This window comes from Lucilia cuprina, chromosome 5, assembly GCF_022045245.1.
Source record: "Lucilia cuprina isolate Lc7/37 chromosome 5, ASM2204524v1, whole genome shotgun sequence".
NCBI lineage: Eukaryota > Metazoa > Arthropoda > Insecta > Diptera > Calliphoridae > Lucilia > Lucilia cuprina.
The window spans coordinates 55,925,857-55,942,664 of NC_060953.1; the positions used below are offsets into that span (position 1 = coordinate 55,925,857).

The 16,808-nt window shown below is 31.7% G+C and overlaps 1 protein-coding gene and 1 long non-coding RNA gene across 3 annotated transcripts in view; one reads left to right on the plus strand and one right to left on the minus strand.

Annotated features, from left to right (window-relative positions):
* The window catches only part of LOC124420032, a 140,042-nt gene that overhangs the window by 25,347 nt on the left and 97,887 nt on the right, over window positions 1-16,808 (minus strand). The window lies entirely within an intron of this gene.
* The window catches only part of LOC111685423 (proton-coupled amino acid transporter-like protein CG1139), a 2,372-nt gene continuing 1,279 nt past the window's right edge, over window positions 15,716-16,808 (plus strand). For both annotated transcript variants that reach the window (XM_023447692.2, XM_046951549.1), the window contains exons 1-4: window positions 15,716-15,844; window positions 15,907-16,057; window positions 16,116-16,237; window positions 16,296-16,653. In XM_023447692.2, coding sequence (XP_023303460.2) covers window positions 15,768-15,844; window positions 15,907-16,057; window positions 16,116-16,237; window positions 16,296-16,653 — 708 coding nt within the window. In that variant the 5' untranslated portion in view covers window positions 15,716-15,767. The remainder of the gene's footprint in view (window positions 15,845-15,906; window positions 16,058-16,115; window positions 16,238-16,295; window positions 16,654-16,808) is intronic.

Consider the following 16,808-nt stretch of genomic DNA (forward strand, 5'->3'; position numbering starts at 1 on the left):
CGCTTTTTTAAGTTCAATTTAAAAATCAACCAAAATAAACATAAAATAAACTTTGTATTTGTTGTATGAATGTTTAGAATGGTGTAATTTGGTATACGGTAACATGTTGTCTACTATATTGGCTGGATGTTTAGATTGCTGTTTAGCCGACTGACTGGCTATAAAGTCTAAAACAATTTCTGAGACGCCGCCACAAAACTACTGTCACTTTGATTCTATTGATGCTTACAAGACTATCACCAAACCATTCCATTCTCCTTCTTCTTCCTTTTCAGAGGCTGGTTAAAAATGCACAAATAAAATGTTGACAATGTTTTGACAACTGAAAATCTATTCTAGGCGGTCGTTCGTACGGTTGTTCTTCTTTACGGTAGCTTAAGCGGTAGCAGATGAAACACACAGTCCAAAATGTTTAACTTTCAAAAACTCCAGCAAAATCGTTGGTGGTGACAGTGTCAATAATGTTGAAGTCATTTTAAAATTAACAATAAAAGAAACAATAATAAGAAAAGAGCGAATATGTCATATTGTCAAATCATTAGATGCAAAAGTAGTCATGATTAACGTGATGATGATTGCTGCTGAATGATAAAAGTTACACAAAACCAATGTTATTGAATGCATCAAAGAAAATTGAATTTCAGAAAACTAATAATGAATAAAAATATGAGCTTCTGTTTTGGAAGTAAGTAGACGATTTTAAGTTCAAATAGATCAGTCAAAATTGGGGAAAAAAAGATATTTCAAAGCAAAACTACTTGAACAGATGGAAAAGCACCAAATCGCTCGTTTAAGATTGTGATCAGTAAATATTGTAACTCTTTGTTCATAAGTTAAGCGTAATAGATAAAATAACATGATTTCATATCTATCTATCTATCTATCTATCTATCTATCTATCTATCTATCTATCTATCTATCTATCTATCTATCTATCTATCTATCTATCTATCTATCTATCTATCTATCTATCTATCTATCTATCTATCTATCTATCTATCTATCTATCTATCTATCTATCTATCTATCTATCTATCTATCTATCTATCTATCTATCTATCTATCTATCTATCTATCTATCTATCTATCTATCTATCTATCTATCTATCTATCTATCTGGAATCTGCACATTCATTCAACGAAACGTGGAACGGGCACCATTAGTTTTCTATAGAAACCTGAATTTTTAAAAAATCTCTTAAATCAGCTGTAACGTGATCTTTCATAAACCTAAAATCAGCTTAAGATCCTAGAATGATAATCCAGTGATCCAGCAAATCCCTGATCACTTTTTTTCCGACTAAAACTATTTTCATATGAAAAGTCTACAATTCTCGTAAACATTTCCCAAAATAAAACTTTTTCACGATGACTATACATAGAATACACATGTCCTTATTTTATTGGAACTGTGTATATAATAAATAAAACAAATTTCTTCCTCTAACTGATTTATCTACAAATCCACTGCCGTAATAAAATGATCATTTATACAAGAATATAAGAAACTGACATTTAAACAAAAATTTACATGCCGAATATAACGCTTAGCCAAAATGAAAATACTTAAGCATACAACACATTCACTTTAAAATTGCACAAAAAACAAAGCACAGCATGATGTCAAATCATTTTGTTGCAAACAACAGTAACAACATCAACTGGTCAACTACAGCTCCTTTAACAAGCTTCGTAAAGCAAAGTTCCATAAAACAGCATTAAAGACAGAAACAATTGATTCGCAGTAAAAAAACAAAAACAATTCGTAGACACATTACTTGAACAAATCAAGAAAAACACAAATTACACACATGACCACGATCACTACGATCATCGTAATGATGTTGTAGAAAACTCTGTTTAGGAGAGATGATGATAATGAGAATTATGGTATGATTTTTTTCCTCCATCTCTTATTAGTATTCTAGCTCTTTTGTCTTCCTTAAGCCTGAGTAATGTTCAGAGTTACACTGACTGTCTGCTTGTTGCTGGTTAGTTTTAATGTGATTTGTTTAATGTTTAAATGCTTAGATCGGTTAGGTGATTTAACAAGCGTTTAACCTTTTGAACTTTTATAGTCAGTTTTTTGGTCTTTTTGGTGGTTTGAGAATGAATTTTTTGAGTGGAAAAAAGTGGTTAGAGAAGGTAAAGTAATGGATACAATGGGGCTCCAAACGAAAAAAGGCTTGAATAGTAAAATGTTTCTTTAAGTGTATAAATAATGAACGTGCAAGTGTGTGTGTGAGATATATTAATTGGCCGATTGCTAATTTTGAATTCTTAAGATCGATGGACTTTGTAGAAGTTTCTATCAAAAAGCAATTGAATTAACCATTTTCTTTGTTACTGCCCAGCATTAGAGGACATACGCCTATGATATCTGAGGCATTGAACTTTGGGGAATACCTCAGAGTTATCTGAAATAAAACACTATAACCTAAACGCCTTTATCAGGCTTTGCAGTTTTCTTGATAAAGCAAACATCTACAGAACTGACCAGTAGTCCTTCGAGTTTAAATCACTCTTCTCTTTAAAATGAAATTGAGAGAGTGAGTTTGCCACTTTTGACTATTTATCTCTTTAGAACTTAGACGTTGGCTGCGTAAGAATTGATCTAACATTAATCACCTTGTAAATCACTTCGTAAGTGTGACTAGACTCTTTGGCCCAAAGCAAACGTTTACGCTACTTATACAAGTTGACTATGTCTAGTTGGGATGATAAGGTCTTTGGCAATTTATACTCCATTCTTGGGTGAGGAGAAATTTACGCAGAATGACTTTAATAACAACCTAAGATCATGCAAAAATCTTTTATTGACTCTATGCATAATCTGCGTTCTTGATGTTTATGTTTTACTTTCTGTTGAAGTTCCCCGGGGGTATTTTACTTTGATGAACTTTCCCTACCTTGGTGTTATTGCAATCCAGAAGAAAACAAGATCTACTCGTATCTATCTATCTTTCTATCTATCTATCTATCTATCTATCTATCTATCTATCTATCTATCTATCTATCTATCTATCTATCTATCTATCTATCTATCTATCTATCTATCTATCTATCTATCTATCTATCTATCTATCTATCTATCTATCTATCTATCTATCTATCTATCTATCTATCTATCTATCTATCTATCTATCTATCTATCTATCTATCTATCTATCTATCTATCTATCTATCTATCTATCTATCTATCTATCTATCTATCTATCTATCCATCTATCTATCTATCTATCTATCTATCTATCTATCTATCTATCTATCTATCTATCTCTTTCTTTCCTTCGAATAATTTGACATAACATCAGGCAAGAGAAACACACAGGAAAAACTTTCAGACTTTGCTTGATCTAGTTATGTGATTGTTCGGATGGTTTGCTGCTGCTGCCGTGACAACAAATACCTGACAGAGGCATGACTGTGGTAATAAGCATCAGAAACGAATAAGAGTGTCAAGTGTACGAGTATGCGGTCTTTTCGCATATGTATAGGTAGAGTGAGCGTGTCGGCAGAATGAGAAGTATGCTGGGTTTATTGAATTATTTAAATTGAATTTCCGCGAGAAAGTTAAGCAACGGGTCGGTAATGGCCAGATATTTACTCTCTGCTCGAGTACTTGTGCAAAGAATCATGTACATAAGTTGCCACCATCATGTAGGATACATGAAGGGACGACAGCTCACCCTGAATTAAGGCCAATACGTAGGTGTTTACGTAAAGCACTTTGGCTTCTTCTTTCTGTTGAGGGTGATGACATTAGATCTTTGTCTTATGACCTCACATTGTTAGAGGCTCAAGCGTTTGCGTGAATAGACGTGAATTAAGGTCAATACGTAGGTGTTTAAGTAAAGCACTTCATTTTCTTTTTTCTGTTGAGAGTGATTACATTAGATCTTTGCCTTATGATCTTACGTTTTTAGAGGTTCACGCGTTTGCGTGAAGCGGCGACAGCACACCGTGAGCTCAGGCCAATACGTAGGTGTTTACGTAAAGCACTTCGGCTTCTTCTTTCTTTTGAGGTTGAAGGTATTAGATCTTTGTCTTATGATCTTACGTTGTTAGAGGCTCACGCGTTTGCAGTAATTTTTAGGACTACATTATCATAATTTGTTGGCTCCAATTTTACGGTTGAGTAACTGCGTTTATTGAACAATTTGAGCAAATTTTGTCATAGCCACCCCATAGTGCATAACAAACCAAATAACCCATAGAAAAACTAAATACAAAAAATTAAATTTTATTTTTTATTTAACACTGATGATCATGTTTAGCACGTGTTGGACGATTGTGGCAAAAATATAATGTTGCATTCATTTGATAACTTTCCAAACTTAAAAAGTGTGCAATGTGTTGTACATACATTTTTACCATGCCACATGACAACTTTGCCAAGCCAAGCCAACCCAATCGAATCATTCTTTATAAAAATCTTATAAAAATGATAAGTTGCTAATAATTCACAAGAAATTGAAATGAAATGAGAAAAAAAAATACTCATCGATTGCCGTTTTAGTTTAGATCATAAATTACTCATGTTTTAATGTTTTTCATAAAAGTGTTAGTTTTGTATTTTTAGTTTTAGATCCTCTAATGGTTTTTGTCACATTTCATCATGAGCAATAGATCATCTTTGTTGCTGTTGTTGGTGATTTGATTGTGGCATAACCAAATTTGTTAAATGTTTTATAAAGCATAGCGTTGCAAATGGTTATTGTTTTTGTTGTGGCTTGTATCACATTACAATTGTTAAATTGTGTTTTTTTTTGTTAGAAATTGTTGTTATTTTATACCAACTACTTATAGGTGATCTTTTTCTATTGATTATTTGTGTTTATTGTTGTCTTTTGTATTTTATCTATTTCCCTTAGCGATTTTGCATGTAGATCGCGTAGCTAATTAAACGATTATTTACCATTTCTAGATTTGTTTCATCTAACCAGCCAGCTAGCCAGCCAGCCGTTTGTTTGTCCAACTATTTCAACCATTTGTAAGAGAAGCACAAAAACTCACGATCTTTATGTTTTTGTTGGCTGCTTGTTTATAGTACTCGCTACAAGTTGGAGTTGAAGTTTCGTTAACAATGTAAGTTTTTTATTCCCCATGGCACATGCCAAAAGTGGTGCTTTCGTAATGATCTCTTTTTGTTAGAGTTTAGCTAGGTTTTTATATAAAGCTAACTGCCCGGCCATAATGTTTCCACTTGCATCTCCCAGTTACGTGTATCAATGATGTTACAGAAATTAAGTTAAATTAATAAAAATGTGCTTCAAATCTTTAACATTTTTATATCTTAATAGACAGAGAGATGCATTTCAAACTAATTGTTAATACGCAAGCTTTGTTTTATCTTTGTGACTTAATGTTTAAAAAGGATAATTATTTAATAGAAAGTAAAATATATTTTATTTCATTATAAACCACTATATATTTATGTAGACAATAAATGTCTTGTTGTTGTTAATTAGAAAATGTGGGGAAATCATGTTTTTCCTTTTTCTCAGAATGAGTAAGTAGGTGTCGTATAACGGTTAGGCCCAGACTTGGTTAGATTTAATATATAATTGTTTTTACTCTATAGTTGAGACTATAGTTGACTCTATAGTCCAGACTATTGTCTACTCTATAGTTGGTAAAATAATGTAGTCTATAATTGAGACTGTTTTCCACGCTATAATCTACTCTACGATATAAGTTTCTAGTTGAAACTACTGTTTACTCTATAGTCTACTCTATAATCGAGACTATAGTCTATTCTATATTCGGACTATAGTCTACTCGAGACTATAGTCGAGACTATAGTCTACTTTATAGTCGAGACTATAACCTACTCTATAGTCGAGACTATAGTCTACTCTATAGTCGAGACTATAGTCTACTCTATAGTCGAAACTACAGTCTACACTATAGTCGAGACTATAGCCCACTCTAAAGTCAAGACTATAGTCTACTCTACAGTCGAGACAATTGTTACTCTATAGTGGAAACTACAGTCAGCTCTATAGTCGAGACTATAGTCAACTCTATAGTCGAGACTATAGTCTACTTTGTATTCGAGACTATAGTCTACTCTGTATTCGAGACTATAGTCTACACTGTATTCGAGACTATAGTGTACTCTATAGTCGAGAATATAGTCTACTCTATAGTCGAGACTATAATGTATTCTATAGTCGAGACTATAGCCTATTCTATAGTAGAGAGACTATAGTCAACTCTATAATCGAGACTATAGACTACTCTATAGTCGAGACTATTGTTTACTCTGTATTCGAGACTATAGTCTACTCTATAGTAGAGACTATAGTCTACTCTATAGTCGAGACTATAGTCTACTCTATAGTCGGGATATAGTCTACTCTATAGTAGAGAGACTATAGTATACTCTATAGTAGAGAGACTATAGTCTACTCTATAGTCGAGACTATAGTCTACTATATAGTAGAGAGACTATAGTCAACTCTATAATCGAGACTATAGTCTACTTTATAGTCGAAAATATAGTCTACTCTATAGAGACTATAGTCTACTCTATAGTCGAGACTATAGTCGAGACTATAGTCTACTCTATAGTAGAGAGACTATAGTACACTCTACAGTAGAGAGACTATAGTCTACTCTATAGTCGAGACTATAGTCTACTATATAGTAGAGAGACTATAGTCAACTCTATAATCGAGACTATAGTCTACTATATAGTAGAGGACTATAGTCAACTCTATAATCGAGACTATAGTCTACTCTATAGTCGAAAATATAGTCTACTCTATAGAGACTATAGTCTACTCTATAGTCGAGACTATAGTCTACTATATAGTAGAGAGACTATAGTCAACTCTATAATCGAGACTATAGTCTACTCTATAGTCGAAAATATAGTCTACTCTATAGAGACTATAGTCTACTCTATAGTCGAGACTATAGTCGAGACTATAGTCTACTCTATAGTAGAGAGACTATAGTACACTCTATAGTAGAGAGACTATAGTACACTCTACAGTAGAGAGACTATAGTATACTCTAGAGTAGAGAGACTATAGTATACTTTATAGTAGAGGCTACAGTCTACCCTATAGTCGAGACTATAGTCTATTCTCTATTCGAGACTATAGTCTACTCTATAGTCGAGGCAATAACATGCTCTATAGTTCAGGATATAGTTTTTCTCTATAGTCAATGCTATAGTCGTTACTGTTGTCAACAAAATAATCTAGTCTATACTATATTCTTCATCGGTAGCCATTTAATGTCATCCAAATCGACTAACCGGAAATTAAATAAGAATTCGAATCTTAAAAACATGAGCCAAAATTACATGTGAACTGAGAGTTCTCAAAATTGGTCATATCATGCATATTTTCTTACATCGGTAAAAGTGTGAGTCTTTCCTCGGACTCCTACATCCATTAGTCGTCAGAGTACGAGTAATGGATGGAACGAGAACACACAAGAAAGGAAATAAAAAAAAAACTCAGGATCAGAATCACTCCGTGCTTATTGAAGCAAAATCAAAATTAATATCACTTGTCTTAAAGAAGCGTCTGATGACGATATAAGATGAAATCTTTCCATAATATTAGGTAAATTTACTACAACTCATTCATTCTTGTTGTGAGCCATTAAATTACAAAATTAAATTTTTCCCTAATTAATACAATTAAATTAAATTACTCATACATTAATATGGATTTCTCATCAAATTTAAATCCTTAATATGAAACAAAACCAAAATTAGTATAATTTGATTTACATAAATGGTTACATATACATACATATATCAACATACATAAATTTAGTATAACCACATACGATTAGGTAAATACAACAGCACACTTAATTTGAGCCTGATGCCTGTTGTGTCAATGGTCTTGATTTATTTTACAACTTAATGATGCAACCCAACATAAGACAACAAAAACGTATTGACCAACCCAGAAACAAGTCAAATCAATACCGTATACACATGGTTACATGGATGACATAACAAATAAAGTCAAAATGAGTTTCCAAGAAGAAGAAGGTGGCATTATAATGACTGTCAATTGGGAAAAAAGTCTATGATGATGACAATGATGTCGATATTGGTTGGTTTGTATGGAGTGTAATGAAGCATATCAACCGTCACCTACCCAAAAAAACGACCTACTATACCCACTTACATTTATACAGATACAGTAAGAATGCAAAGATGTCAATAATGCATTGTGACACCACTTCATCAAGTAAACGTAAACTATAAATTACGCATAACCAAACAACCAACCACTAGGAAACATGAAAGGATCATGGACATTATGGCAAACAACCTTACAAAATGCAAAAAGTAATGTGGTTTTTATTGTCACTCTCGTTGCTAGTATAGTACCTTGTATATAGAAATTTTAACTCGGTTTTGGTCCATCAAAGTTTTTACATAATGAGGAGTTTTTGAGAAAAATTTTACTTACGACACAAATGGCTTAAAATTCAACAAAACCATACAAATGATTCGAGTCCAAAAAACAAACTTAACAACAATGACATGCAAACGACAGATATGTACAAAACAGAGGAGAGAGAAAAAAACGTTATATTGCAGAATAAACAGAAGATTACAACAATGTGACATTGAGAAGATGGGTATTACAAATAATGATGATGACAATGATGATGCACTTGGGGAGTAGACACGTTCATCTGCATTACCATATATTGGTATAAATTCCAGATCAATATTATGTGTTGTGATTTTTTTTGTATATTTAAGTGGGTTGTGCAGAAAAACAACCATCGTCATTATCAAGGTAGTAATGAAGATGAGTAGCATCATCATTATCCTCTCTCTATATATACGCATGTATGTATATATGTTTGTACATATGTAAGTTGCATTACATTACCATCAGTGAGATGGTGACAATGATGTCGTTAAATGCTACTTTAAGTGTTAAAACCATTCACTTACAACCACACCTTCTCCAACTTTTTTGTTAACGTGTTCACTTCTAGAATTTACACATTTGGCAATTTACGCATGCTACTAGTGGCATAGTGAGCTGAACTAGAACTGAACTAGAACTGAACTAGAACTGAACTAGAACTGAACTAGAACTGAACTAGAACTGAACTAGAACTGAACTAGAACTGAACTAGAACTGAACTAGAACTGAACTAGAACTGAACTAGAACTGAACTAGAACTGAACTAGAACTGAACTAGAACTGAACTAGAACTGAACTAGAACTGAACTAGAACTAAACTAGAACTGAACTAGAACTGAACTAGAACTGAACTGGAACTGAACTTAAATATTTCTGTTAAGGATTCTTAATTGATTTATCGCAAAAGATTTCAAATTTGTGCAGTAGCTCAGCTTTTAAGTCTATACATACAGATTTCCACCTTTGTATTGTTTTAAATGTAGCATCAATATCTAATGAGGTAAAATTACCTCAGCTAATGGACATCATGGTTTTCGCACCTATTTTGCTAAATTCTTTTATACTCAACAAAATTTTTCTGATGTTGTCGATGATGATGCAAACCCACCCAAACTGCACACAAAGTGAACCATATTTCTAGGTCTTATTTGTATAATGTAAACATACGAGTATATGTGTGTGTGGTGAACAGCAGACTTAATACAGAATGCGCCAAACATGGTAAAATATATTTGCGGTATGAACGCACAAATTGAGTGCACATGCAAGAAGCTTTACTCATTGTACTGCATTACGTTTATATACAAACACACACTAATGTTGAGTCTTGCCACTAGACCAGACCAAAGCAGCTGAACTAAACTAAGTAGGCAGCCACAGCAAGTGTTTGTTTATAACCATATGCAGGAAAAAAAGCCACCACTATAGCACCAAGAGTAGACACCTCTTAGGAGGCAAATATTTTCTCCATATATAAAGTGTGAGTGTTTCAACCTTTAACCCCACATTTAATTTACGACATTGTGGTTGCAGATCTTAATTAGACGGTAGATAAAGTTAAGAGCGTGTGCTAAAGTTTTGTTCGTAAACCAACAAACCAAAATGTGGCTGCAGCAAAAAAATGTTTGATTGTTTTTTTGGTTTCTTAAGAAACAGCAACAATCAAATCACTAAGCTGTCATTTTGAAGTTGTTTTCCTTTTTTATATTTTCAGAAGTTTTCCTTTAGTTTGTGTTGCCAATATTTTACAGGCACTAAATTTTCTTTTAGAGAAAAAGATTTCCTGGCATTTGATGATGCTGTTACTGCTGCTGTTAGTGCAACGTCTTAGGAATGTTGAAGTATTAAGGCGTTGTAGGCGCGTAGAAACATGCCAATTATGTTGGTGGTTTGGCCGCAACATCAGCAGTTAGGAGGCAGTCATCCAGCCACCTCATCAACGTTCTCACTGCATCAGAAGCTAAGAGAGGTGGTACTTTTGAGGCGTTGGTGACTCTGGTAATTTTTGTAGTCTAATGTGTTGCGTATGAAATATATATTTTTTTTTCGTTTTTTACCTAAAATCAACTTAAATTTAGTTAGAGTTGCATGCAACATTTGCGAAATTTCTTTTTATTATTCGTTCGTTATTTTTCATTATCATTATATTACTAGTTGTTCATCTTGTTGTTCTTATTTTTTTGTTCATCTTCTTCGGCTGTTTCATCCTCTCGGTATAAATTCTCACTTTAGATAAAGATCATGATATAGTGGCGTTGAGTTGTGGAGCTCGGTTAAATGTTGACTGGTTGAATAGCTGGCTCCTTAGTTGTATGTTTGCTTTATTTCTATGTTGATGATTAGGTTTGAATGATGTTTGTTTTAGAAGTCTTCTAGTTAATAAGAATGTTGATGACGTTGATTTTTTTTATTTAAGAATTTATGATTTTTGCTTTTATCAGCTTCTTATGCATGCGTAAATGAAGGTGTTTGTTTAAATTGCAAAATTTACTTTGAAATAGTAAAGAAGAAGGGAGTAAAAATAATCTTGTAAGAACAAGGGATAATGGTCTAGAGTCAATTTCCATGGAAAATACTAGTGATCACAGATTTTCAGTATTCTCTCAATTGGAGCGTTAATTATGGAACTACAGCCAATTTTAAGTTTTTCATATAAAAATCCACTTTTTATGGAAAATATGAGTGATCAGAGATTTTCACTATTTTCTTAATTGGAGCGTTATTTAAGGAACTACAGCCGATTTTAGTTTTTTGTTATAAAAATCCATTTTCCATGGAAAATATGAGTGATCACAGATTTTCACTATTTTCTCAATTGGAGCGTTATTTAAGGAACTAGAGCCGATTTTAGGTTTTTCATATAAAAATCTATTTTCCCTGGAGAATACACATATTTTCAATATTTTCTCGATTGGAGCGTTATTTAAGGAACTACAACCGATTTTAGGTTTTTCATATAAAAATCCATTTTTTATGGAAAATATGAGTGATCACAGATTTTCACTATTTTCTCAATTGGAGCGTTATTTAAGGAACTACAGCCGATTTTAGGTTTTTCATATAAAAATCCATTTTTTATGGAAAATATGAGTGATCACAGATTTTTACTCTTTTACCAATTGGAGCGTTATTTAAGGAACTACTGCTGATTTTAGGTTTTTCATATAAAAATCCATTTTCCATGGAAAATATGAGTGATCATAGATTTTCACTATTTTCTCAATTTGAGCGTTATTTAAGGAACTACTGCTGATTTTAGGTTTTTCATATAAAAATCCATTTTTTATGTCAAATATGAGTGTTCACAGATTTTCACTATTTTCTCGATTGGAGCGTTATTTAAGGAACTACAATCGATTTTAGGTTTTTCATATAAAAATTTATTTTCCCTTGAGAATATGAGTGATCACAGATTTTCAATATTTTCTCGATTGGAGCGTTATTTAAGGAACTACAATCGATTTTAGGTTTTTCATATAAAAATCCATTTTTTATGGAAAATATGAGTGATCACAGATTTTCAATCTTTTCTCAATTTGAGCGTTATTTAAGGAACTACTGCTGATTTTAGGTTTTTCATATAAAAATCCATTTGTTATGGAAAATATGAGTGATCACAGATTTTCACTATTTTCTCAATTGGAGCGTTATTTAAGGGACTACAGCCGATTTTAGGTTTATCTTATAAAAATGCATTTTCCATGGAAAATATGAGTGATCACAGATTTTCACTATTTTCTCAATTAGAGTGTTATTTAAGGAACTACAGCCGATTTTAGGTTTTTCATATAAAGGAACTACAGCCGATTTTAGGTTTTTGTTATAAAAATTCATTTTTTATGGAAAATATGAGTGATCTCAGATTTTCACCCTTTTCTCAATTAGAGAGTTATTTAAGGAACTACAGCCGATTCTAGGCTTTTCATATAAAAATCCATTTTTTATGGAAAATATGAGTGATCACAGATTTTCACTATTTTCTCAATTGGAGCGTTATTTAAGGAATTACAGCCGATTTTAAGTTTTGTCATATAAAAATCCATTTTTCACGGAAAATATGAGTGATCACAGATTTTCACTATTTTCTCAATTGGAGCGTTATTTAAGGAACTACAGCCGATTTTAGGTTTTTCATATAAAAATTTATTTTTCACGGAAAATATGAGTGATCACAGATTTTCACTATTTGCTCAATTGGAGCGTTATTAAAGGAATTTCAGCCGATTTTATTTTTGTCATATAAAAATCCATTTTTTATGGAAAATATGAGTGATCACAGATTTTCAGTCTTTTCTCAATTGGAGCGTTATTTAAGGAACTACAGCCGATTTTAGGTTTTTGTTATAAAAATCCATTTTCCATGGAAAATATGAGTGATCACAGATTTTCACTATTTTCTCAATTGGAGCGTTATTTAAGGAATTACAGACGATATTAAGTTTTGTCATATAAAAATCCATTTTTTACGGAAAATATGAGTGATCACAGATTTTTACTATTTTCTCAATTGAAGCGTTATTTAAGGAACTACATCCGATTTTAGGTTTTTCATATAAAAATCCATTTTTCACGGAAAATATGAGTGATCACAGATTTTTACTATTTGCTCAATTGGAGCGTTATTTAAGGAATTACAGCCGATTTTAGGTTTTTCATATAAAAATCCATTTTTTATGGAAAATATGAGTGATCACAGATTTTCACTCTTTTCTCAATTGGAGCGTTATTTAAGAAATTACAGCCGATTTTAGGTTTTTCATATAAAAATTCATTTTTTATGGAAAATATGAGTGATCTCAGATTTTCACTCTTTTCTCAATTAGAGCGTTATTTAAGGAACTACAGCCAATTTTAGGTTTTTCATATAAAAATCCATTTTTCACGGAAAATATAAGAGATCACAGATTTTCACTATTTTCTTAATTAGAGCGTTATTTAAGGAACTACAGCCGATTTTAGGTTTTTCATATAAAAATCCATTTTTCACGGAAAATATAAGAGATCACAGATTTTCACTATTTTCTTAATTAGAGCGTTATTTAAGGAATTACAGCCGATTTTAGGTTTTTCATATAAAAATAAATTTTTTATGGAAAATATGAGTGATCACAGATTTTCACTATTTTCTCAATTGGAGCGTTATTTAAGGAACTACAGCCGATTTTAGGTTTTTCATTTAATAATCCATTTTTTATGGAAAATATGAGTGTTCACAGATTTTCACTATTTTCTCAATTGGAGCATTATTTAAAGAACTACAGCCGATTTTAAGTTTTTCATATTTATGGAAAATATGAGTGATCACAGATTTTCACTCTTTTCTCAATTGAAGCATTATTTAAGGAACTACAGCCAATTTTAAGTTTTTCATATAAAAATCCATTTTCCATGGAAAATATGAGTGATCTCAGATTTTCACTCTTTTCTCAATTGGAGCGTTATTTAAGAAACTACAGCCGATTTTAGGTTTTTCATATAAAAATCCATTTTTTATGGAAAATATGAGTGATCACAGATTTTCACTATTTTCTCAATTGGAGCATTATTTAAAGAACTACAGCCGATTTTATGTTTTTCATATAAAAATCCATTTTTCACGAAAATATAAGTGATCACATATTTTCACTATTTTCTCAATTGGAGCGTTATTTAAGGAACTACAGCCGATTTTAGGTTTTCCATTTTTCACGATTTTCACTATTTTTTCTTAATTAGAGCGTTATTTAAGGAACTACAGCCGATTTTAGGTTTTTGTTATAAAAATCCATTTTTAACGGAAAATATGAGTGATCACAGATTTTCACTCTTTTATCAATTGGAGCGTTACTTAAGGAACTACGATTTTTGATTTTTCATATAAAAATCCATTTTCCATGGAAAATATGACTGATCTCAGATTTTCACTCTTTTCTAATATGAGTGATCAAAGATTAAATCCATTTTTTATGGAAAATATGAGTGATCTCAGATTTTCACTCTTTTCTCAATTGGAGCGTTATTTAAAGAACTACAGCCGATTTTAGGTTTTTCATATAAAAATCCATTTTTTATGCAAAATATGAGTGATCACAGATTTTCACTCTTTTCTCAATTGGAGCGTTATTTAAGGAACTACAGCGGATTTTAGGTTTTTCATATAAAAATCCATTTTTCACGGAAAATATGAGTGATCACAGTTTTTCACTCTTTTATCAATTGGAGCGTTATTTAAGAAACTACAGCCGATTTTAGATTTTTCATAAAAAAATCCATTTTTTATGGAAAAATATGAGTGATCACAGATTTTCACTATTTTCTCAATTGGAGCGTTATTTAAGGAACTACAGCCAATTTTAGGTTTTTCATATAAAAATCCATTTTTCTTGGAAAATATGAGTGATCACAGATTTTCACTATTTTCTCAATTGGAGCGTTATTTAAGGAACTACAGCCGATTTTAGGTTTTTCATATAAAAGTCCATTTTTCACGGAAAATATAAGTGATCGCAGATTTTCACTATTTTCTCAATTGGAGCGTTATTTAAGGAATTACAGCCGATTTTAGGTTTTTCATATAAAAATCCATTTTTTATGGAAAATATGAGTGATCACAGATTTTCACTATTTTCTCAATTGGAGCGTTATTTAAGGAACTACAGCCAATTTTAGGTTTTTCAAATAAAAATCCATTTTTATGGAAAATATGAGTGATCACAGATTTTCACTCTTTTCTCAATTGGAGCGTTATTTAAGAAACTACAGCCGATTTTAGGTTTTTCATATAAAAATCCATTTTTCACGGAAAATATAAGTGATCGCAGATTTTCACTATTATCTCAATTGGAGCGTTATTTAAGGAATTACAGCCGATTTTAGGTTTTTCATATAAAAATCCATTTTTTATGGAAAATATGAGTGATCACAGATTTTCAATATTTTCTCAATTGGAGCGTTATTTAAGGAACTACAGCCAATTTTAGGTTTTTCATATAAAAATCCATTTTTTATGGAAAATATGAGTTATCACAGATTTTCACTATTTTCTTAATTAGAGCGTTATTTAAGGAACTACAGCGGATTTTAGGTTTTTGTTATAAAATTTCACTCTTTTCTCAATTGGAGCGTTATTTAAAGAACTACAGCCGATTTTAGGTTTTTCATATAAAAATCCATTTTTTATGCAAAATATGAGTGATCACAGATTTTCACTCTTTTCTCAATTGGAGCGTTATTGAAGGAACTACAGCCATTTTTCGAAGAGTTGTTTATCTTGTAATCTGGCTCCTCTTTTGACTTAATAATCATTTATTATGTCAATTTTTAATATAAATAACAATCTTTTTATTTTCGTAAAAACAAGGCAAAATGTTAATAAAACCTCTACGAAAAGTAAACAAAACCTATGATCCTCATGTACATCGTCAAATTCAACGACCTATAACGTAAGATTGCTTTTGTTAATTAATAAGATAATCATAAATTATTATTCAATAATTTCCGTCAGTAACATTGAAGCCTTTCTAAGTATTATCAAATGTTCCATTGGCACTGGTTGCTTGGAGATGCCTAGAGCATTTTGTAATGCCGGCTGGTTAAATGGCGTAATAGGAACGTTTGTTATTGGTGGCATAATGGTATATGCCGTTCATTTACTGGTAAGTTTGTTAATTATTATATGACTAAAAATCTAACAATATTTTTAATTGCATCTAGATCCATGCCATGTATGATATATGTCAAAGACATAAAGATGCATCTTTAACATATCCTGAATGCATGCGTTTTGCTTTAGTGGACGGTCCTCCTTGCCTGCGTAAATATGCAGTAATATCGTGGTAACTAAAACATTTCTATAAATTTGTGTACAACTAACAATTTTAGTTTCAATTCTAGTGGCATTGTGGATTTTTTTATGTGTTTGTATCACTTTGGCGTTTGCTGTGTCTATGTTTTGTTTATAGCGGATAACATTAAACAATTGTTGGATTTTTATTATGCAAAATATGATTTTCATATTCATGTTTTAGCTTTGACACTTCCCTTGATTTCAATTTTCTTAATACGAGATCTAAAAGCGTTAGTGCCATTCAATACTCTGGCTAACTTACTTTTCTTTTTGGGTTTCTCTTTGATACTTCTGTACATTTTAGAAGATCTTCCACCATTAGGTGAAAGAAAAATGTTTAACAAAATCGATCGCTATCCTTTGTATTTTGGTACAGTGCTTTTTGCCATGGAATCGGTGGGTGTGGTGAGTAAATTAAGTGTATATTTTAGGCTAGTATATAGACTAGTATGTAGACTAGTCTATAGTCTAGTCTATAGTCTAGTCTATAGTCTAGTCTATAGTCTAGTCTATTGTCTAGTCTATAGTCTAGTCTATAGTCTAGTCTATAGTCTAGTCTA